The sequence below is a fragment of the Orbicella franksi genome, chromosome 1, assembly GCF_964199315.1.
Source record: "Orbicella franksi chromosome 1, jaOrbFran1.1, whole genome shotgun sequence".
Taxonomy (NCBI): domain Eukaryota; kingdom Metazoa; phylum Cnidaria; class Anthozoa; order Scleractinia; family Merulinidae; genus Orbicella; species Orbicella franksi.
The window spans coordinates 26,871,674-26,894,041 of NC_138145.1; the positions used below are offsets into that span (position 1 = coordinate 26,871,674).

The following is a 22,368-nucleotide window of genomic DNA, read 5'->3' on the forward strand; positions in this document are numbered from 1 at the left end:
GGGAAGTCAGATCATCGTTCATAGGCTTGCTGGGCTTGTTTTCGATAGGGAAGGTGGGGGGGTGCTGAGTTTATTATCGGAAGACGTTTTGTATTTCAGACATTTGATATGGGGGATGTTGTGTCTCAAACATTTTAAGTGTATACAAGACCACTGCATAGGGTAAAATTCTCGGAACAAAATGATATGAAGAAAAAGATAAGTTCTGCAGTCAGTAATGAACATCACAGCTCTGAGCATTGTCTAATAAAAGGAAACAACATAACAAAAAACAAGAACTACAACAGAAGGCTTACATCTTTCTTTATTCGGGAAACTTTTCGTAAACAGGATTTTTTTTCACGTGGAACGAAAGTGGGCTTATTTTCCGGGCGAATTTTACAGCAGTTCTACAAAAATTGGCCAAAAACAGCACTTTCGCCGACCGAAAAAAATCAATGTTAGCATAACATCACTGGAATATATCATAAACTTTTCTCAAAATATTCTCTGCGTAAATGAACATTGTTTCCTAAATATAAAAGGAAATACTCCATGCATACATTTTATGTGAGGTTTATAACAGCTTGTTCGTTTTTGGATATATATTGCTGGTCAGCTACCCATCATTGCAAGTGCATGGGCGCCCTTCGGTTGATGATCGTAGCCTCATACCGGAAACTGCCGCTTATAAGCCCTACGTTTATGCAACTTCGTAAGGGTTTTTAGATGGGCTCTTAAACGGAGAGGCTTATATCAGGGGGGGCTTATAAGTGGAATAAAAGAAACGTTTCGCAGTGGAGCTTGTGTTTTTCATGTACTGGTTTTTAATTAAACTTTAAAACATCATGATAAATCTAACTCATTTCATGTTAAACTAGATGGGGGTTTTATATCTGGGGGGGGGTGGGGGTTATAATCTGAAGTAAGTTTTTTGTCTACAGGTAGATGGGCCTATAACGGCGGGGGGCGGGGGGGGGGGTTAAGAGTGGGAGGGCTTTTTAGTGATAGTTTACGGTATTCATTTGACAACCAACACTTGTAGCCGGACGGAGCAAGACTCGTGTGGTTTAATAGTTTTCATTACACGATGCCAATCGATTTCTCCAATGGCGCAGGTAATCCAAAGCATTGATCCACCTACAAAAAAGAACATCAATCATAATTGTTTGGCGACAAATTTGAATCAGGATAATGATAATGACTTTCGTAAATGGTTTCAACCCAGGAGTTCAGTTTCAACGAACCAGATTTACAACAACATCGACTGACAAACACTTCTCACCTGGCTCTAAAGATGACTTCCGCCTAGGCTGTCGAGACGTCAGCCCCAACAACAGTTCTTTACAAACTACCCTCACCTGGACGATAACACTGTACCGACGAAATAATAATTTTATTTCTGCGTTAAATAAAACTAGAAAGCCCCAGATCCGAGTGGTTTATTCTTGATGTTGAAGCAACACAAATGAAACAACCCGGTTGATGTTTCGTGTTTTTTTTTTTTTTTTTTTTTCTGCAGGTATAATTGATACTGATTTAACAGAGTTCCTTGCTGTTCTCATATATAAAATATACCTAGTTCCTAAACTAAAACAAGTAAAATCAAACGTTAACAAAACTTTATCGCACCTGAGTTTTTCTTGTTCGTCGTGCGCCATTAACTCGTACGTCCGTGTGGGTGTCACGACATTGAAGCAAGCGTTGTTGATGTCTTGCTGTGAAGAGGGCTGGTCTTGGACGGCGATAATCACATCAAGATCGATGAATCTACCAACGTAAACAACTGCATGTGAGAGGAGCCTAGGGATTTGTATTTCATGGATTTCTTAAGAAAAGCACAAGGCACGGGAAAGCTTAAGGGACTGGTCAAAAAGTATTGGGGGAGGGTGGGCCGGAGCAGAGAGAGAGTGGGCCATCAGTTTTTGAGCCCTTGGTAAGGGGTGGGTCGTTCAATTTTCAGCTACCCATGGGGGTGGGTCATCCTGTTTTTTTGTTTTTTTTTAACGGGAATTGGCACACATTTGACACAATCGACAACAGAGGTAACTCCTTCCTGTTCCAAAGGACGAAATCTTTTCGAGCCGTTGTTGAAAAAGTACCCTTGCCTGGTGAACAATAGAGATGACAATTTCGTGTATTGTAAAATCTGTACGAAAGCTAAGAAGTCTAATGGATTGAGCAAGGAGTCCCAGGGCAGAAATTTTCAAATACTGCGCTCCGCGCTCAAGAACACGAAATGGCCAACTTGTGTCTACACGCTATTTGTCCCCAAGGGTGCGGGACGGGACACATGTTCATAGATCTGGGACTCGCAGTTTACAAGCTATGTTACTCCCAGGACTCACTACAGCCTTTTTGTTGATGGATCACTGCTCAACGCGTTGCGAGGCTGAAGGCCTAGCGTGAAAGGTTAAAGGTCAAGTTTTCTTAGAGTTTACAAACATGACTTAAAGTTGCAATAGTAAAGGAAAACAATATTATTTTTAGATGATTTTGTATCATTAATGCGAAATAAATCTAAAACGTAAATAATACCACGATTTCATACCCAAAATATGATTTTCAACCTTCATTTAGGGGTGCGTCACTCAGTTTTGTGCCAAGTGGAAGGGGTGGGTCATGTAGGTCATGTCTAATCACCACATTTTCAAATGTTCCGGCTCACCCCCCCCCCCTTCCCCCCTGTACTTTTGTTTTGACCAGTCCCTAATATCAAATTACACTGCAGATCTCTTTGCTTGTGAGCTGACCGCGGGGGTATTATGACGTTGTTGTATACGATAGTAAAATTATGTAGTGTGTTTGACCTGACAACGGAGAAAGTCGTGTGCTCAAAACCTGGCCGCACCACAAGCCAGGGTGTGAATGTCGATGCTTGCCTCGGTTCTTAGATGATCTCGTGTTAAGGAAACGACGCTAAACCGTTGACTTCGTCTCCTGCACTTTCACTGTTAAAATTTGTAAAGACAAATAAGATCGTACAAGAAAACGACCTTCATGTTGACCTGCATGTTATAGTGTGCGTATGTTTCTGAGGTGGATTACTTAATAACAATAACCTCTGGCTCATGATCTCGATTTCGCTAACCATGAGATATAACAGATCAGACATCTACCGATACCCACCCTCTTGGCAGGGTGTTGTTGTTTTTCTGATAGTAGTAGAGCCTGCCATCACGGTCCGTTGAAAACCAGCGGCGTCTCCATTTTCTTCCCGTGATTCCTTTCACGCCTCTCTTGCATAACCAGCCTCTGACTTGACACGACTGATTGCGAAAAGGCAAAACAGTCAAAAAAGTAAACAAAAACAACAGCGCCGTGACCACGACTGGACAAACATTAATTATTGACAATGTACGACCAAAGAACATCCGTTTAAACTTACACCTCCACTCTATTTTGTGAACTATAAAATTCTCAATTGCTAGTTTTTTTTCGACCGGGAGCGAGCAGAAGCGGGCACACTCAAGCTGATCTCCATCTCTTTCAGATAAACAGCCAAACGGAAACTTTCGTAGCACTTGATTGAAAGTATTATAATATCACTCCTACAGTTTGTCTAACAGGCTTGATTTGATTCAATCACATTATTTTGTATGAAAACAACTACGACGTTTGCAATCAATGGTCAAAATCCACACTAATGAGGAAAATCCAAAATAATGTACTCCATCTATGCACGGTCATCTTCTTTTGGATTAGAAATTCAAATATTTCACAAAAAACCGCGCCAGGAACAAGAGAGACTCACTTAATGTTGGACTTGAAGTAAAGGAAATTCATTACAAAGAGAAACATAAAAAAGATGTAAACTTTACGTTCTTACTTCATAATCTGATGAAACTTTTTCCTTTTCTGTTGACTTTTCCAACTTGGATTCCGCTTCTCCGAGCTAAACGAAAGGAATCCATAAACATAAACTTGTGCAGACTCACAAAATACTAAACAAAAATAAAGAATCCTCGGCACAAGCAGTGCATTAATTTAATTACAATCATGGGATACTAGTAGCTCCGCTTTTCGTGTTTGACTACCCGTGCAGACAAAATAGAGCCCGCTTGCCCGCTATTGGAATCACTCTTTTGCGTGATTATGAGCCTGGGCATTAAAAAACGCCAAAACAACAAGGCTAACATCTAGCCAGCTGGACCTCACGCCTGGTCAATAACCTGTTTATATTTCTGCATCGTAGGGTCAATACGTCACCTTCAGTCCGACCCAGGCAGTTTGACTTCAAAAGAATGGTGTGAGTCAACAGCCAGAGAGGGTTTACGAGTGAAGGACATTGTCCTGCTCAGCTTTCACTAGCCTTGTACTAACTCTGCCGTGTAAACAAGGTGCAAACTTCCCATGCCCTATGGCCCAACGTGTTTTGTCACACGTATCTTTTCATTACTTACCTGCGTCCTTAAGTCTTCCACTAACAACTGCAACTCTGTTATTTCTGCTTGTAACTCCTCTCTCTCCTTGACAAAGTCGGTCTTCTTGTATTTAGCCAGTAATTTCAACTGTTCCAATTCAGAGTTGATGCCTGCCTTCTCATTTTCCAAGTCAGTGACCTTTGTGACAAGTTTCTGGTAAGCAGCTCTCAGATTCATGTTGTCTTTCTCGAGTTGTCTGCAAACAAGACATTGATAATAGCACGAGAATTTTTAAGAACAATTTATATGATTTATATAAATTTGCTATCAACAGCAGCTTTGACAATGTTATGACCATAGGGCTGTGGTCGGAAAGCGCGGTTTTCACTAGCAGTGCAAGCGCGAGGACAAGACATTTTCTATGTGTGATGTGCAAACAAACGCCGATGAAAGCACAAAGGCGGAGACAAGAGCGTCACTACTTCCAAGTCCCTTTGTACTATAGAGTGTAACATAAAAGATCCCCTTGTGCTTATATTATACTGTCTGCCGTCTTCACACAGCACAAAGGGAGTTCAAGCTAGTCTCGTACCCATATCTCACTCTCTTTAGCGTGCAAGCAAAAGCACAAGCTGAGGAAAGGGAAAATGTTGATTTTTCTGCTGCGTTTGAGCTTGATCATTGCTGTTGCTTGCGCTTCTCGCGCTTGCGTTACTTGGGAAAACCAGGTCAGTCCTTGTAAACACTGTCTTACGAAAGTTTTCATGATCACGTGACAACTTCTTTGTAAAGATCGCGGCAGCTTTGTGCCAAAACAGCCAGTCAAACAACTATACATCGAGCAATTTGATTGACTGAAAATCTGGAAATGACATGTTTCAACCAATACATACTCTACTCTCATTTGATTAAGACCATCGTCGTTAAGATTTCCCTGTAGCCATTCCGAAACTCTGTTTTCTTTACTTTCGGTGGGAACGCCCTAAAAAAAACACATAAAAATCACTTTGGTGTACTTTCGGAGTCTACAGGTAACAGTGGCCCTCCAATAGCACTTACATCAGTAACGATAAGAAGCACAACACCACTTAAGGACGTTCGCGCGAAAATTTTCCAGTCGATAGATTTTTTTAAAATTTTTTACTGCAGTCAGATAATGAGTTACTTGTGTCAGAAATGCAAAAAAAAAAAAAAAAAATGGGGGTCAACGACTTCGTTTCAGAGATAAAGCGTGCGGAAAACTAACCTGATTTTCAAAAATTGGCGCACGTAATTCAGCATGGTCTACAGGGATTTTTAATTGAAAATATCGAAGGTGAGTCAACGGAGGCAAACGATCTCAGTCATATTTTGTAGAAGTGGGTCTGTTGCGTAAATAATTCCAAATGTTACCAACTTTTTTCACAAAATTTAACCGTTTAAGAGGCATTTTAAACCGTCGCACAGATAAACGAAGAGCTAAAAAGAACGGAATTCGATGGTGCATTTTACAAAAATTTCTAAAAAAATTTCAAAAAACTTCTAATCGACAGATTTTCTTCATTTTTTCGTTAAATGTAGAAAATCGGTAGAGAAAATGATCCATCAAAAGAAAAATAGGGGTCACCGATCGTCCAAGACCGTTAAATCCAGGCAAAGCTATAGCAATGCCCATCTGCCCTATCATTGTTCATTTAATTTCTTAGCGCGCGCTCTCATGCATGACCTGGCTTGTGAATTTGCGTGCGCAGTAACGATGCGCAGAAACAATTAGCGCGAACGAATATTTACGGAGTTGTAATTAACTTACCTCGATATTACCTTGAGTGTCTTCAGATGATGAGTCCGATGGTTTGCGCTGGATAAATAACAAAAATAGGTTTTGCTACTTGATCGAACAAACAACATTAAAAAATTAATCAAGGAACTTCAATTAGACACGAGTGCTTTTCTTGCGCAAACTAACAGCGTGATACAATCATTCTGACTAAGAACTATAATATTTTTGATGGGCGAACTCTCGACTAACATTTGCGATTTGACCCTACCAAATTCCACATTGATGACGTGGGAGTACAGAGACCGACTGGTGTTTCCGATTGTTTGTATTTTCGCGCCAAAAATTCAAATACATCATGGGCAGAGACACGACACAGATTTCTGGAGAGCTTACGTCATCAGTATGGAACTTTTCGGGTCCAGTTCTCGAGCAGGGGAGGAATCCAGTGAGTAAGGAAAGACATATGTTTACTTCGGCTTAACTAAAGATAGTCCGTCAAAACCCCCAGGAAGAGAGAAATTCAGTCAGCCGAATTTAATCCCACCGACACTTTTTCACCTTACCTTGTTTTTTCCGGATAACGAGAAATGAAATTTGTTTTTAATAGAACTCAATGAAGACAAAGGCGAAGTAGAGAAGTTAGCAGACAGATCTTCATCCTCCTCTTCCTCTTCTTCGCATTCCGTTAAATCTCCTAAGTTGGCGCTGACAACTTTTCTTCTTTCTCTGTTTCTTTCCAAAAGTTTGCTGCTCTTGCTTTCTGATTGTTCAGCTTCTGTTTGTTGCTGTGTGAGTGCTACGTCTCTACCAAGACTGTGATTTGCGTTGACTAGAATTGAAGGAGATTTAACCACCTAAGCCCCGATTTTACCATTTAAGTTCTCCTTTTGCATTAAATCACTAAGAATGACTGCCCAGTCTTATTAGCCCATTAAGGTTATTTTGGGCAGCCACGTACTCTTTTTATTTTAACTTATTTTTGTTCATTTAATTTCTAGCTGAGTACAAATAAAGTTGTTGCTGTTGTTGCCTTACTAATCTTCATATACTTCTTAGTGTGCTAGTAAAGAGTATCTGATCAGGGAACACAAGTTCCCGCTTCACTCTCCAACCTGACTTTTACTTAAGTTCAAGGGGAGATTGCTTACAGTCATTTCACTCGATGACTTTCAGTGCTAATTAAAAAAAGCATCGAGTTCTACAGTTGCATCTCATCGCTCTTGACTAGTTAATGGCTCTTTCTTCCGAAAGCTAAACAAGCCGGGAGCTATGATAGGCAGCAGCATTCGCAGACTATTAGCTTACCATTTTTCCATCAATATGAAGAACAAAGAGATTCTCGTGATTCTCAAGAATGACTGGGAAAGCCTTCCAAGATTTCGTGGAAGTGTGAAAAAAATATGAGAACAGAAGATAGAGTAATTTGGGGGATAAACCACTCTAAAATTCTTTTTACGTCCAATGCGGCTTTAGAATACACAATCCAAACAAAACAAGAGAAATGTGTACTTGACAAGCACCCTTTGTCACAGTCTTTCTGTCTATCTCTCTCGCCGAGGTTGTCACAATCATCTCGAATCAACAAGGGCGAATGGAATAATTGCTTTAAAAAATTCTCCAGTCGACTAGATGATGTGGACAATTCAGTGTGATCTACACGGAGTGATGGTATAAAAAGGCGGGAAAACTGTGGCGCTGCGCGTGTTCACTTTTTGAGTTGAGTGAAGTATTTGTGCAAGGCGAGGGATTCGAAAATAGTAAAAACAGAGTTTCCTTCCGCAATGTTTCTCGCACAATCTCCTGTAAAGTTATCTATAGAGTAATACTCTGGAAAATTGCGATAAACGAGAAAAATGTGCCGGAAGAAACTTATACGCGTTATGCAAGTCAAATTAAGCAAGGGTTTCCCTCTTTACGTGGCTGTCATTATCAAACTCGATCACGCTCATTGAAGTATAAAAGGACAAGCCCTGGCAAATGTAAGGTAACAAACTTTACTGGCCCAATTTACGAACAGTTTTTCTTTTTTTCTACTTTACTTCTTCATTCAGATGCTTTCAGTGTTGTACATTTACATTTGATATTTTGTATCAAACTGATGTATCAAACCCTACATACAGTTGAGTTAATGGTTTACAATCTGTGGCTTTTTTCCGTTTCCAGGATGGCATTGCCCATCATTTCGTGTTTTTCTGCGCTAGAAAGGTCTCTAAATCTGCTGCTTTCAGCAATTTTTTTCGGCATAACTTTCACTCCCCGCCAAAAATACACTTTAAAACTGGGTGACTGCCCTCAAGGGTCCTTGAGAAGAGACAAAATATCCAGATTTTAAATCTCCAGCTCACCGAATAGAAAATGAGACCTTAATTAGCTCTTATTAACCGAGCTGGAGGTCTGTATGGGAGAATCTTGACCGAGGTCGTGAGTACAGACCGAACGCAGTGAGGTCTGTAAACACGACCGAGGTCAAGATTCTCCCATACAGACCGACTTAGCTCGGTTAATAAGATGTTTATTATATGGCAAAGAAGAAAACTTTAATTCGTTTAATGTAACTGGTTTGCTGACAGTTTGCTTGCGAACAGCGATGAGCTTAACTTAAACCTGCCGCAATTTGCTCGTCCTCTTTCCTTTTTTTTTTTTGTCATCAGGCTCTTTGGCACTTCCATAAATGATTAAGAAGAAAATAAAAGAAAATGGTGAACATTTTTGTGTTTTAGTTTGCTACTTTTTCAACGTAAAATGAAACCGGTCTAGCTAGATGCCGGTCTAGATGGGAAAATCTAGACCGCGGTCAATATCAATTTCAGCCAATCAAATTCGTGAATTCGGTAGTTCCCAGTCTTTGTGAGACACAGCCATATAATAATTTATAAGATTAAACAACAGAAATTAAGTGCTTCACTTTCTAACCTTGATTGCCCTCGCTCGGTATAACATCCGCAACAGGATTTTCGATCATGGCTACATTTTTGTATTCCAATGTTTTCATCTCATCTAGAAACTGAGACCAAGTGCTGCAAACAGAGGCGGAATCAAGAATCTTGTAAAACACTTATCCCTTCCTCATCCAAACAATTTACCTTGCTAAGATGCAGGGGGCGGGGATTTTGCGCGTGACGCTTGATTTGGTCAACAAAAAGTTGTACCTGAAACTTTATAGGAAATGGCTGGAAAGGGATTGCATCACGTGTGAGAACCATTTAGATAAATACCAGATATCAGAAAATAGATGAATACTGTAAGACCCGTGTTAGTGAGATGTGAAACTGTGGTTGTTTTGCGTAATGTGTGATTTGAGTGCGCTGGGCATAATAGTATCAGCTAAATACTAGAATTGTATCGCACTAAAATGTACTCCTGTTAGCTTAAATTAAAATACCACTTTCGTTAACCAGAACAGCGCTGTGGCTAGCGATAGCTCAAGCTAGCTCAAGGTAGCGCAGACTAGTGAATGGTTCGCAATTCCTGCATTTAGCTGTATGTAGCATAATGAAGACTGCAGAAGAGACTGCCCCTCCCACATTAGACAGGCCAGTCAAAAGAGACAATGCAGCTCAAGGCCTTGACTTTTCTGCTGGGCACATCAGCATTGTCCTTTGGCACAGAGCTTTGCCAGCAATGACCTGTGATTTCCGAAACATCTTATGTGACTTACTGTTTGGAACGGTCAGCAAATTTATCTGATTCGTTCGGTGTACTCTGGTCTTCTTCTTCCTCGTCATCACTGCACTCTGCCAGTTCAGACAGCCTCGATTTGAATTCTGCCTCACTTAGATGACTAAAGTTGCTTTGCATGTCATCCTCACTTAAAAAAAATTATAAAAATTTAATCAAAAATAAAAAGCCAACTGCATTGCACTTAACATAACAGAAACAAAAATTGTTCTTGAACCGTATTTTCAGCCCTTGTTCTCAACTTTCCAGTCATCAAACTAATAATGTAAGGAAGGTTCTAAAGATGTACACTTCCAGCTGGAGGCATATTGTTCAAGAACAAATTCTCTTGGATTAAAACCTGACATTCCAGATATTTCATATAAGGGGGCTATGTCACAACTTTAACGTCTGTTTTAGTTTCATGATGTTAGGTACTTTCACATTGATGAAAACATCATAATAGCACCATATATAAGAAACCAAAGTATAAATAAAAATGGTCTAATAGTACTGAGGAGAATTTATATAGATCCCAAGCAAAAAAAAGAACTGAAAAAAATTGACCATTTTTTCTAAGGAGCATAAAAATTACAGCTGCAATTAACTGAAACATGCAAATCTAAAATAGATAACAGTATGATGAAGTCAACATAAATTTCCTTTACTCAGTTACTTAACTTCACTCAGTTCTCTGACAGAGATAACTTGAGTCAGTCTTACAAGTACAAACTTTGATTCTGAATTGATAATAAATACCTCTTACAAACCGAGTTCGAAGGCCGTACTGTAAGTTATGGACCGAGTTTTTTGCCCATCAATTTATGGCCCAAGCGCAAAGCGCGCGGGCCATAAATTGAAAGGAAAGAAAAAAACAAGGATCCGTAACTTACAGTATGGACTGAGAAAACAAGGTTAATAAGATTATTATATCTCTACTGTGCATCTGACGGGTTCAGGAACGATTTCTATTCATACAGAACGGCCGCAAATTTCTGACGCACCTCGAAAGCTAAACTTACCTAAGAACTGTAAGTTACAGACCAAGTTTTTTCCCCATCAATTTATGGCCCAAGCGCAAAGCGCGCGGGCCATAAATCGAAGGGAAAAAAAAAACGAGAATCCGTAACTTACAGTACGGACCGAGGAAACGAGGTTAGTAAGATTATTATATCTCTACCGTGTGTCTGACAGGTTCAGGAATGATTTCTATTCATACAGAACGGCCTCAAACTGCTGACGCACCTCAAAAGCTAAACTTACCTGCTAAAAATGTTAAGAACACTTTGCGATAAATCACAAAACATTTTGGCAACAAAAACAGCTTTAAATTTTAGCGAGCCGTACAGTGGATTACGGCCCACTAAATTGACCAATCACAGTGTGCGTACTAACTGAGAGATATAATAATATGAAATATCATACATGCACATTAGCAAGATTTAATGCAATTACACATTTGCAGGTGTAGACAACTTGAAGAGTTGTCAAAAGAAAACATGACAACAGGTTTAAAAGGTGTGACAACCATGATATGTGAGTTTCAGCTTAATTGTTGAATGGTTTTTAATATTGATAAAAGTGAAAGAGAGAAACAGGATTTAAAAAACAACATAAACTGTAAAGGCAAGTTGACGATCAATACAACATCAAAACAAGTCCAACTTACTCCACTCTTCCTTCCTTGATGAATTCACATTTCACTTTTGCTCCAACCCTAGCAGAGGCAACCTTCTTTGAAAGTGTTTTAAATTCCATTTCCAGGTCAAATCTACAGTTTGCCAAGAGACATGTATTATTGATGTCTAATTAAATACTTGACCCTCTAAATCAACAGCAATAACTAATAGTTAGCAGGCTTTTAGCCAGACGGGTATCCAGGTGTCCTGTGGACAGCCACTTATTAATAAAAGAAAATCGTTTTATTTTTCATATGTTGCCAGCTTAAGAATTGTAATCATTTGTCAGGCACTATAGCACATTTTGAAAGGCCATTCTTCAAATCCTGGCTAAAAGCCTGTCCCTCAGAATTTCTTAGATATTAGGTATTCTTCTTTTACAACTATTTTTGCAAAAACCACATATCATTTTTCCACTTGTCAAACATCATTGATAGAGAAAATGGAGCATTACACGTTAAACAATCTATATGGGACAAGAGATTATTTTACATGTTTAACAGATTTAAAATGTGCATCCCTGATGTGTTAACAAATTCAAACATTACAAAATATAAGACCTTTCATAACACTGTTGTATTAGATTCAATTATGGTATTTAAATGTTAGCCCCGGATGCTTCTTTTTTCTTGGTTCATTTCACTAAGAATAAATTATCCTTTTGGAATCAGCAAGTACCACATTGTGCCTGTAGAGAAGACAATTTGAATGTTCTTTTTAAAAAGTTACCACATTTTTTAATGAAGCATTGTACAGTAGGCCTGCAATACATACACAGAAGTAGATACAATTATGTCAACATCATATAGGTTTGCAATGCATACCTAAAGCTAATTAGGCTACATGTAGCATCACAAGTCCACACATTATGCATGCAGGCAGACTTTCATTATAGACTTACACTTCTGTTTCTGCAGAAGCATACTCTGCCATGTTACATGGGAATATAGCAAGCTTCTTTCTTGCATCTGAAGTAACCTGGAAAGAGAGTTACACACCATAATGTAACATGTTTGGTTTTCCCCTTGAACTAAACTCATTGGAAATTAAAATAGAAATTTGCAGAGGTATATCCCACTGTTTCCAGATCAAAATTATTTGAATTTAGAAGTGTTTGCGGAGGGAAGAAAAGCAGAGAACCCAGAAAAAAACCCTGAGAGCAAGACAAGAACCAAAAACAAACTTAGGGCCTGTTTACGAGGAGGGAGGGTTACCATAGCAAGCAGGTTAACCCTAGCTGGAGAGCAAAAGATAGCCCGGGTTTACTAGCGAAATTTCACAGGTAGGATAACCCCACAACCCAGGACAACTTAATGCGCGGTTACACTCAAAGGGTCTGGAAACAATTAGAAAGTTAACCCGGGTGGGCAGGTTAACCCTAGCCAGAGTGTTTACAAGGGAAAAAGTTAACCCACCTGCCAGGGTAACCCTAGCACGCAGATAGGGTAACCCGCCTTCCTGCATAACCCTAGCTGCCTTGTAAACATGACAAAGAAAAAAAGAGGAAATGTGTGAATGCTAGGGTAACCGGCTTGCTAGGGTAACCCTCCCTCCTTGTAAACAGGTCCTTAAACCTCTTATGATCGACAAAAGGTCCAGGATTCAAAACCGGGCCACACTGGTGAGAGAGAAAACTGAAACTGCACTTTCACTGCCATGCAATTAAGTACCGGTGCTGAGAATTTTGAAATCTAATTGCACTCATGAGAACATTAAAATTTTATTAATTTTTATTAAGTCATTCTAAGAGAGTGGTCTAAACTGTGCAAAGAACAATTATGGTTAACTACATTCATTGTAACTTACATTTTCAAGAACAAACATGTAATCTTTCTTTTTAAACATGACTCCAGTAAAATCCTGAAAAAAAAAAGACAATTAAGGTGGCTCAAAACAGTTTCCAGCACTTAGATTTTGATGGGTCATTAAAAACCACTCTTTGTCACTTAATGCTACAATCATGGTATCACAAAATGTCCAATCATTGTGAGCATGTTGTCATCATTTTTGTGACACAATAGGTTACCACAGCAAAAGTATGACCTGCTAAAAACACCCTTAATTACAGCTTTAGGGGCTTAATTATAATTCAAAAAAGGCATGATGAATTTTTATTATATAATCAACTTTGGATAAGCATGATTAAAGATGCAACTTTGGGCAAAGTTTAAAAAAACTCTGTACACAGGGTTCAGAGCCACCTTATATTTTCAAACATTTAAGGTGGCTCTGAATCCTCTGTACAGAGTTTTTTAAAACTTTGCCTTAAGAGTAAATGCCTATAAAAATCTACCTAAATTGCCTATCAATGGCACAGGTCGAAAAATTAATTTCGCTTGTATTTTGCCCGTAGATAGGTCCTAGTAAGAATAGAACCGGGCCATAGTTAGTTTCTGCTAATACAACTTTCTTTGGTAGAAATATGCCAAAAACAATTTCGTCCGATTGGGCTCAAAATCTACTTCCGTTTTGCTGGATTTTCCAAATATTTGATTGCTTCGCGCTCCGCAGAACAGCTACTCGAGAATCTTTCAATGGATTTTATATTTAGTTCAGGTCTTTGTAGTATGACTGAGTGAAAAAAAAAAAAAAATCGAAATTAGTTTTGAGCCCGAAACGAGATCAAACAGACACACAAAATTTTACAATGTGTTGCAAGCGAATTATTGCATTAAAACATCGCCATATTTTTCTATGGGCTATAACTTTAAATACCATAAAAACACTTTCTACGGATTAAATATGCACCCATCTGTTAGGATATCAAAAAATATCTCTGGGAAAATGGTTTTAAGTCACCCGCCTTGGTCTGTGTTTCTCATAGATTTTGCCCAAAATCCGTTGTTGGAATGTAAACAATTTCGTGACGCGGATAGTTACTCTCGAGTAAATAATCGTTTCCAACAATCCGATGAAAGCAATTTTTGAAACGTTGTGTGGATAAAATAATGGATTTTTTTTGTATAAGTTAGTATAAATATATATATTTCATTTGCATTGCAACACCCACAACATCCCTGATAAAGAACATGACTACAGTGCTCCGGGATATGATTCAGGTGAATGATTTTTAACATTTGTTTATTTCCCCAAGATTGCTCAGTTTAATTTCACTGATAAGTCACAATACAGTGGCAGTTTTAGACATACACTTAACCAATCCTCTATGGTTTATGGCAACTGAATCATTGACTGACAAATAAAGTCAAGTGGAAATATCATCAATTCTCAGCTCTTCTAGCAGTGTAGAAAATTTGTACTTACACAATATGCTCAAACTCAGCTAGAAAACCCGGAATTTCTTCACATTCACCAGTTTATATTCATTCACATTCATGATCGAAATATTGGTTTAACACGGTGCAATATTCATTCAACATTTTCTGTGCACCGCCTTCGCGCATCATTAGGTCCCAGCTCACGCTCTACAATTTCTGAATGCAATATGGTGGACGAAGGAAGCCTTACTATATGAAGGGGTAGAACAAAGACAAACAACCCCAAGCATACACAACTGAACATAAACATTACATGGGCTAGAGGAGATAACAGACTGCTCGATGCTTTTGGATGAGCAAGTAGATAATCTCGTACAACGTTTTATGAGTGATCATGGGACTTTGCTTGGGTATTCCTTGGTGACCGGACATCTTCAATCATTATGGGTCTTAGAGTTCAACGGGATGGAATCAGGGAGAGAATTGACCGCGTTGACCCTGGAAACTCTAGAATCCGCTGGGCTGTCGTAATTTCTAGGAGAGCGTATTCTGTGGCTGCTCCAAATAGCTTGTCGCATATTGACAGACACCATAGCCTGGTTACTGTCAAGCATGGGGGTATTGATGATTTTCCTTTTATTAACCTTTAATCTTTAACAAGGTACTCCTAAAACAATGTAAAAAAAAAACTATACTAGCGTTGTTGTTGTGGTTTTTTTTGTTTAAACGTTCTACTAATAACATAACTGTAGCATTGTCCTAGATTTGTTTCCCTCAGCGACGCAAAGGTTTGAGTGGCCATCAAGGGTGTGAAGTGATCATAGGGGTGAAAATGTGAGGGTGTCTTACGACAGCCCAGCTGATTCTAGAGTCTCCAGGGTCAACATGGCCAATACTCTCCCTCTTCCATCCCGTTGATTGATCACTCATCATGAAACGTTCTATGAGATTGTCTAGTTGCTCATGCGAAATCATCAAGAAGCCCGTACTCCACAATACAACGTTTCAATGTCCACCTTGAAACAAGAAGCATTTGAACTTTGTCCACATGAAACCCGACGATCTTTGTTGCAGAAAGAAAATAAAAATTAGAATTAAAATATTTAGAGAGGAAGAGCAGGTTTTCATTCAGACCCTCTATCCTGGTCGAATTGGGATTTGGAGATGCTGATTTTTTGTGGGGGGAGGAAAACCGGAGAACCCGGATAAAACCCTCAAGCAAGGCGAGAACCAACCACAAACTCATCCCCGGGTCAAACTGGTGGGAGGCGAGGGTCACCACTGCGCCATCTCTGATCCCCGAGAACTACCTCCGATATTGAATATTGAGTTCGGAAGACCTCAGGGCTGGTCACAGAATACACTGCAAGGTTTGTGCAGTTTGATGAGTCGTAACGTATCCATTCTCCATGCAAAAGACATATATCTCCCAGTATTTCATTCAGTGCTGCCCTATGATACTGACGAAAGGTAGTAATTGCTGGAGAGCTACACTCGAGCCTTATTTGGATGTTCTCTCTCAATCCTACTTCCGCGGTGTTCCATTCCCATTCGCACTCTTGTAGGAGATCGAAAGTTCCTGCCAATGTAACATTTGTGTTTGGCGTCTTTGGTCTTTGTTCTACCCCTTCATATAGTAAGGCTTCCTTCGTCCGCCATATTGCGTTCAGAAATTATAGAGCGTGAGCTGGGACCTAATGATGTGCAAAGGCGGTGCGCAGAAAATGTTGAATGAATATTGCACCATGTTAAACCAATATTTCGATCGTGAATGTGAATGAATATAAACCGTTGAATGTGAATGAATACATCCCGTAAATGTGAGTAAATATATTCGTGAATACAAAATACGTCATTAAATGTGAATTAGTATATTTCTTGAATATAAATTTAGTTGTTGAATGTGAATAAATATATTCGTGAATAATAATAACGACATTAAATGTGAATGAATATAAACTTTGTGAATTTTGCACCATTTTGCCAACCATAGACAATAACTCCGGGAACATTCATGATGAACTGGTTAACAAGCAGTTTGTTGCCTCGACAATGAGAAACAAAATGCCTCCGAAAAGAAGGCTAGGGTTAGGTTGAGACAGTCTGAAGTTTTCTTTCAACTTGCTGACCACGGTACTGTTGTCCATCATGTCATGTCCCTTCAGGCATTTATTCTGGTCTTATTTAATATCTAGAACCGTCGAGCGAAGTTTTTGATCGTGCCAACATCGTCATCAGCACAGTAAAGCGGAGTGGATGACGTCAGTATTGTTTGCCTCAATAAATTGGGTTCTGAGGAATATGGCATTACCCATCATAAAAGTGATTGCCTACACCTGTAACAGCATGAGGTAATCAGCCAGTGACCGCCATCAAATGGCCATCAATGTGCCTACGACTTGACTACGACTGGATCGACTGGTTCATGTAATCCACCATTTTCGTTCCACCGCAAACTCAAAAGATCGCAAGCTGAAAAATATCCGGATTCGAGAGAAAATCATTTATACGACAAAACTCTCCGGATTCAAAAGTTTTCGGATCCAAAGTTTCCACCTTAAATTCTAGATTCAAAATCTCTGGAGACAGGACCAAACCGGGGAGTTTTAATTTCGGATTCGTCCACTTTTGTGTAAACGGCAAAATCAATCCGGTACTAAAACATTCCGGATTCATCACGAATCCAGAACAATTTACTCTAGTGTAAACCTAGTTTTAAATGAACAGCGAACATAGTCAGTCACGGAAGAGCGAATTTCAAAGAAATATATATATAATTTGATTAAGCAGTCAGACAAAAAATAGGTTGGCCGCCAAAACAGTTTAGGGTTTAGCCTAACCCTCACCCTATGTTTTAAGACTGAAGGAAAAAAATATCTGTCAAGATGTATAGGTTATTGACCAAGTGTGAGGTCAAGATGGCTGGATATTGGCCAAGTTCTTTTTTTTTGCGTGCTTATGTGTCCATAAACTCGCAAAAAAAGAATGAGGCCAATATCAAGCCATCTTGACCAAACAAGCTTGGCAATAAAGGATTTATTATTTGGCTTTCGGGGAAATTTTTCTTATGGGACACGGCGGGTAATTCCAACCGCGCAAGATAGCTCCATCTTGCCCACTCAGGTAGCCAATCACAGCGCAGGGTTTGATTCATCTTGCCTGCTTACGGAGCTAGCCATATAACAAAATATTATTGAGCATTTAGTTGTTTGAAAAGAAACATTCGCGCACAAAGCAATCCGTCCAGCACAGTAATTGTTCAGATTAATAGCTTACCGAGACATTGGCACTGTTGATGTCTCTTATTTATGATTTGAAATTTTAGGATTTGTTTAGTTTACTTTTCCGACTTTTTAGAAGGAGAAAAGACACCAAATGTCGACAAGCTGACTAGTACAAATAAAATATGTTTAACCAGGAATCGATCCGTCAAAATCAACAAATATAAATTTAATCACTGTAATAGTGTAGCGTTCCTTCAGATCACGTAAGGCTACAAACCAACAATATCAACTTGTTATTACGCTTAACAAATAAACTTAGAACGATTTTCTTTCCAGAACTCGTTCTTGTAATTAAAATGATCAAAGAAAGAACAACAGCTTAAAACGACATAGCAGTAAACACCCGAGCTCCAAGTAAATTGCTTCTAATTGGCATGTTTAATTAACGAAATTTCTAAAGCAATGCCTTTCAAAATATTAAAGTTAAAAGTGGTCCATTATGTTTTTTTTTTTCACCCAAATGTTCTACTGAAGATAGCCATCTGCGGTTTGTTGGAAACGAATTATGTATTCAGAGTGATCGCCCACGTCACGCAATTGTTTACATTCCCACGGCAGTTCAGGGAAAAAATTATGAGAAACACAGGCCAAGGCGGGCGACTTAAAACCATTTGCCCAGAGATGTTTTTTGATTTTCAAACAGGTGGGTGTATAGCTAAGCCGTAGAAATTGTTTTTATGGCATTTAAAGTTATAGCCCATAGAAAAATATGGCGATATTTTAGTGCTATAATTCACTTTCAACACATTGTAATATTTTGTGTGTCTATTCGATCTCGTTTCGGGCTCAAAAGAAACCTCGATTTATTTTATTTTTCACTCAGTCATACCATGAAGACCTGAGCTGAATATAAAAACCATTGAAAGATTCTCAAGTAGCTGTTTTGCGACGCACGAAGCAATCAAATTTTCAGAAAATTCAGCATAACTGGAAGTAGATTTTGAGGTCAATCGGGGCGAAATCGTTTTTCGCGAATTTCTTCCAAAAAAACTGCATTAGCGGAAACTAACTATGGTCTGTTTGTTATCTAGCTAGGGCCAATCTATGGGCAAAAAATGAGCAAAATCGATTTTTTGACTTGTGCCATTGTTTGGTCCATATTTGTGGGCAGTGGCTCTTAAGTTGCGCCTTGTCATGCTTATCAAAAGAAATTGTGTACAAATCGTAATGTTACCATAGCTAAGATATATACTATTTTCTTATGATTGTATACCTTGTACAGAGTAACAACCAACTCCACAGAGTTGGGTGGGAACCAGTTGGCAGCATAGCTGACTGTTCCTGTCTTTTCATCTGTTATAGACACTTTTGATGTGGGCTGTGATTAATGAACATGAACAAAAAGCAATATTTCAGTACATAAAAAAAATATGCTGCATGCACCATGTAGTTAAACTCTAGGTGTGGAAAACCATGAGGCCAATCTTGAAACCGGTAGAACCATCAGGCAGCAACTGCTTTTTTGAACCTACATCCAAGAATAATTATTGTAAGTTTCCAACACTAGAAGCAATTTAAACCCTCGAGCTTGAACATCATCATGCTTTCAATTTCTGTTCACTAAATTATATCAGTGCATGGATATACTATTGGTTTCCATTAGAAAAACCTGTGACTGTACATAGCCAATGTAATCCAAGTCGGGTCTTCTTTTCTGTAAGGAAGGCTCTTATGTATGAGGCCTATTTAGACTCACTATATAGCAAATCAGTGAGTAGTATGACACAATTTATAGCTAATTGTATGCTCTCAGACTATGAAAATAGAGGTAGTGAATAGACCTCTTTAGCTTGGGCGGCTTGTTTTCCCATTGTAGACCACACGATATTCTCCAGAGAATTTTTCTTTTATCCATCTTACAATTATTCAAGCATGTACATGCGACTATTTAAAAATTGGAAAGCAAGAATTCTCAAGAGTATCATCATGTGGTCTGTAATGGGAAAACAAACCGCCCAAGCTAAAGAGGTCTATTATACGCAATTGAGTGATAAAATCATCAAATGTATCTGTTCAAATTTCATGCATATAAAATAAGCTTAATGAAGATTGATTCAACATTTGCAAAGAAAATTGTCAGAACAGACATTACCTTCTCTGACACTTTGGAGCGGTGACTTCTGAACCAAACGATACTCAGAGAAGTTGGCTGCCTGTTCAATTAATAAGAAATAAAAATTCACAAATTTGTATCCATTAGTTATTGTGTTGAGCAAAATATTACAAAATAATATGATACAAAAGAAACTCGTACATTTGACCAAGTCTCGGGGATACTCTACAGAGTTTTATATGGGGAGGCTCCGCCCCGAGGTCCTACCCCTTTTGTATACCATTTTGATAGAAAAGGTACCCCTTTCGAATACCTTTGATTGAAAAAGTTATATGCCTTCATAAACAGTCCGTATTATGAATAAATCGCCAAAATAGGAAATATTGCCATTTTGATGTACTGCTTAGTAAATTAAATGATACAGCCATAAAGTGTGCAAAATACTTTAATTGAAGTGCCTTTTAAATGACTAATTATATCTCTGTAGGAAGTTTCAAACTGAAAATTTGCACCAAATAAGGTACGTACTCAATAAAGGTTTGAATATTTTTACAAAAACATTGCCTACCTCTTCCTGTGTTTCTTTCAAAACAAGATTGTTTTGATAGGCTTTTTGATCTCAAAGGAGTTGTTCATTCGATTAAGAGGAAACAAGCAATTAATTAATCCATTGTTCTGCCCAACTCTATTAATCTTTGCTAGTTGCGACACTCGATACAAATAATTTTTAACGACAAAGCATATTTTGGACAGAAACTTCCTCAGACTTACTGAGTAGCATTTGACAGATAGGCTCCGCGGCATCTCCTGTATGAAAGCCAAAATGGCTTGTGGTTTCCTTGCCAGAATGTACTGTGAAAAGTTTAACATTAACAGGGAATTCGACTTACCATCTGTTGTTGCATTTTAGGTCGACGTATTCATAGGTAACCGTAAATCGAAATTTACAGGCACTGCCTTTGACAGATTTTGAAATGGACTTCCGAACGCGGCTGCGAACACTCATGGGCATTGACGCGAACAGATAACTGCCTCTATTTCCTGCTGGAACCGGCGACACAACAGCGAAAAGAAGCTGGAAAATCAGCACCTCGAGCTCTGCTTGCTGTAAATAGAAATATTTTATAGGTTTCCGCTGTCATAAGGAGATGTTTGCAAGAAGTGTTGAGTGCCTCAAGTGTCTTGTCGCCCGGAAATAAGCGAAAAATCCCTGTTGATAGGGGTGGACAGGGTAAGTTTTGTTTCGTTCTCGACCCCAGAGCCCGGTCCCTCTTAGTCGGCGGGGCCTGTACACAAGGAAGTTGCTCTGAGGTTCAGAGTGTCTCGGCGAGAATATAATGAAGGAAAAACAAACTTGATTGAAGATCCGCCTGTTCTCGTTCGTTCGTGTTTCTTTCCCCCACACGGATCTTCGAATAAAAGAGAGACTGCTCGTAGTCTATGCTGTTTCCTTCTGCCATTTCCCATAATACATCTCGAACATTGTGGCGTACGCTTCAGGACAACCTTACTCTTGGACTCGGTTGATCCCTAAAGAAAGTGGAAACATTCCAATTCCCCCGACTCCAATTCCATCGAGATAATGGCACAATTTCCTTATCATTACCACTCCAGCGTAAGTGAAAACAAGCCTTTGTAGTATACCATAACAACTAAGCCACAAAATATCCAACTTTTGCACTAAAAACCCCCTCGCGTGCGGCGCGGCCACTCTCGTTTTGCACACATTATGACGTCATTATCATTATGGTGGGCTATAAGAGTGTGAGTCATGGGAAAATCTCGTCTATTTGTTAATTGATGGATATTTTGTGGTTTGGTTGTTTAGTTGTTAATTGTCAATAATTTTAACTTTTTTGTTGTGTCCCCAATTAGTAGTTAATACTAAATACATTGACACTTCAATAAAGCTGTTAATTGACCTGTAGTTCTCATTTTAGCTCTCGTCGGATCTGTCTTCAGCTTGGGCTAAAATCAATACTGTCCACAGGCCAAAACTAGTTATGCAGCATGAACAAATGCATGGACTATCATTACTTATATCCGGATAACATACACAAAGAACCTCTGACTGATGCACTGAGAATTTCCGTCCAGAACTACAAGGGGTTATATCAAGCATCTGTTCTGAACTTGAGACAGTTGGACTGGAAAGTGTCTTTCTAGCTAGAGATTAATTAACAATTAGACCCGTAGTCCGCAAGGGTTACGGGTCAACAGCCCATGAAGCGAAGGCGAATGGGCTATAGACCCGTGGCCCTTAAGGGCGAAGAGTCTAATTGTTCTAGTATCACCCAACTAGTCGAACGGAAAAGGCAATAACAAAGTTAGTAAATGCAAGCTGAAGAAATATTTATTTGGGAATAAAACGAAAG

At 39.0% G+C, this 22,368-nt stretch overlaps 1 protein-coding gene across 3 annotated transcripts; it reads right to left on the reverse strand.

Moving 5' to 3' along the window:
• Nucleotides 1-55: 55 nt before the first annotated feature.
• On the reverse strand, nucleotides 56-21,921 carry LOC145499960 (uncharacterized). Of its 3 annotated transcripts, XM_081479478.1 has the most exons (17): nucleotides 20,884-21,921; nucleotides 20,033-20,093; nucleotides 19,154-19,258; nucleotides 13,245-13,298; nucleotides 12,340-12,416; nucleotides 11,429-11,530; nucleotides 9,761-9,910; nucleotides 9,016-9,119; nucleotides 6,666-6,931; nucleotides 6,133-6,180; nucleotides 5,237-5,325; nucleotides 4,383-4,599; nucleotides 3,809-3,874; nucleotides 3,109-3,248; nucleotides 1,612-1,749; nucleotides 1,265-1,353; nucleotides 56-1,119 (listed from the first exon to the last, which is right to left on the reverse strand). In XM_081479478.1, the coding sequence occupies exons 1-17, from the start codon at nucleotides 21,003-21,005 to the stop codon at nucleotides 1,001-1,003; spliced, it is 1,947 nt and encodes a 648-aa protein (XP_081335604.1). In that variant the 5' UTR covers nucleotides 21,006-21,921; the 3' UTR covers nucleotides 56-1,000. The 3 variants fall into 3 exon arrangements, with proteins under 3 accessions (XP_081335604.1, XP_081335615.1, XP_081335610.1); XM_081479484.1 differs by lacking the exon at nucleotides 1,265-1,353 and having other exon boundaries at nucleotides 969-1,119; nucleotides 20,884-21,918; XM_081479489.1 differs by lacking the exons at nucleotides 13,245-13,298; nucleotides 19,154-19,258; nucleotides 20,033-20,093; nucleotides 20,884-21,921 and adding an exon at nucleotides 12,850-12,961 and having other exon boundaries at nucleotides 12,340-12,816.
• Between the last annotated feature and the right edge of the window lie 447 nt (nucleotides 21,922-22,368).

Coding starts and splice junctions, on each gene's coding strand:
- LOC145499960 (XM_081479478.1), bottom strand. CDS start 21,005: ATGCCCATGAGTGTTCGCAGCCGCGTTCGGAAGTCCATTTCAAAATCT. Junction 5,326..6,132: donor ACACTCAAGGTAATATCGAG/GTAAGTTAATTA, acceptor TGTTTTTTTTAG/GGCGTTCCCACCGAAAGTAA. Junction 1,354..1,611: donor GACGAACAAGAAAAACTCAG/GTGCGATAAAGT, acceptor TCGTCGGTACAG/TGTTATCGTCCAGGTGAGGG.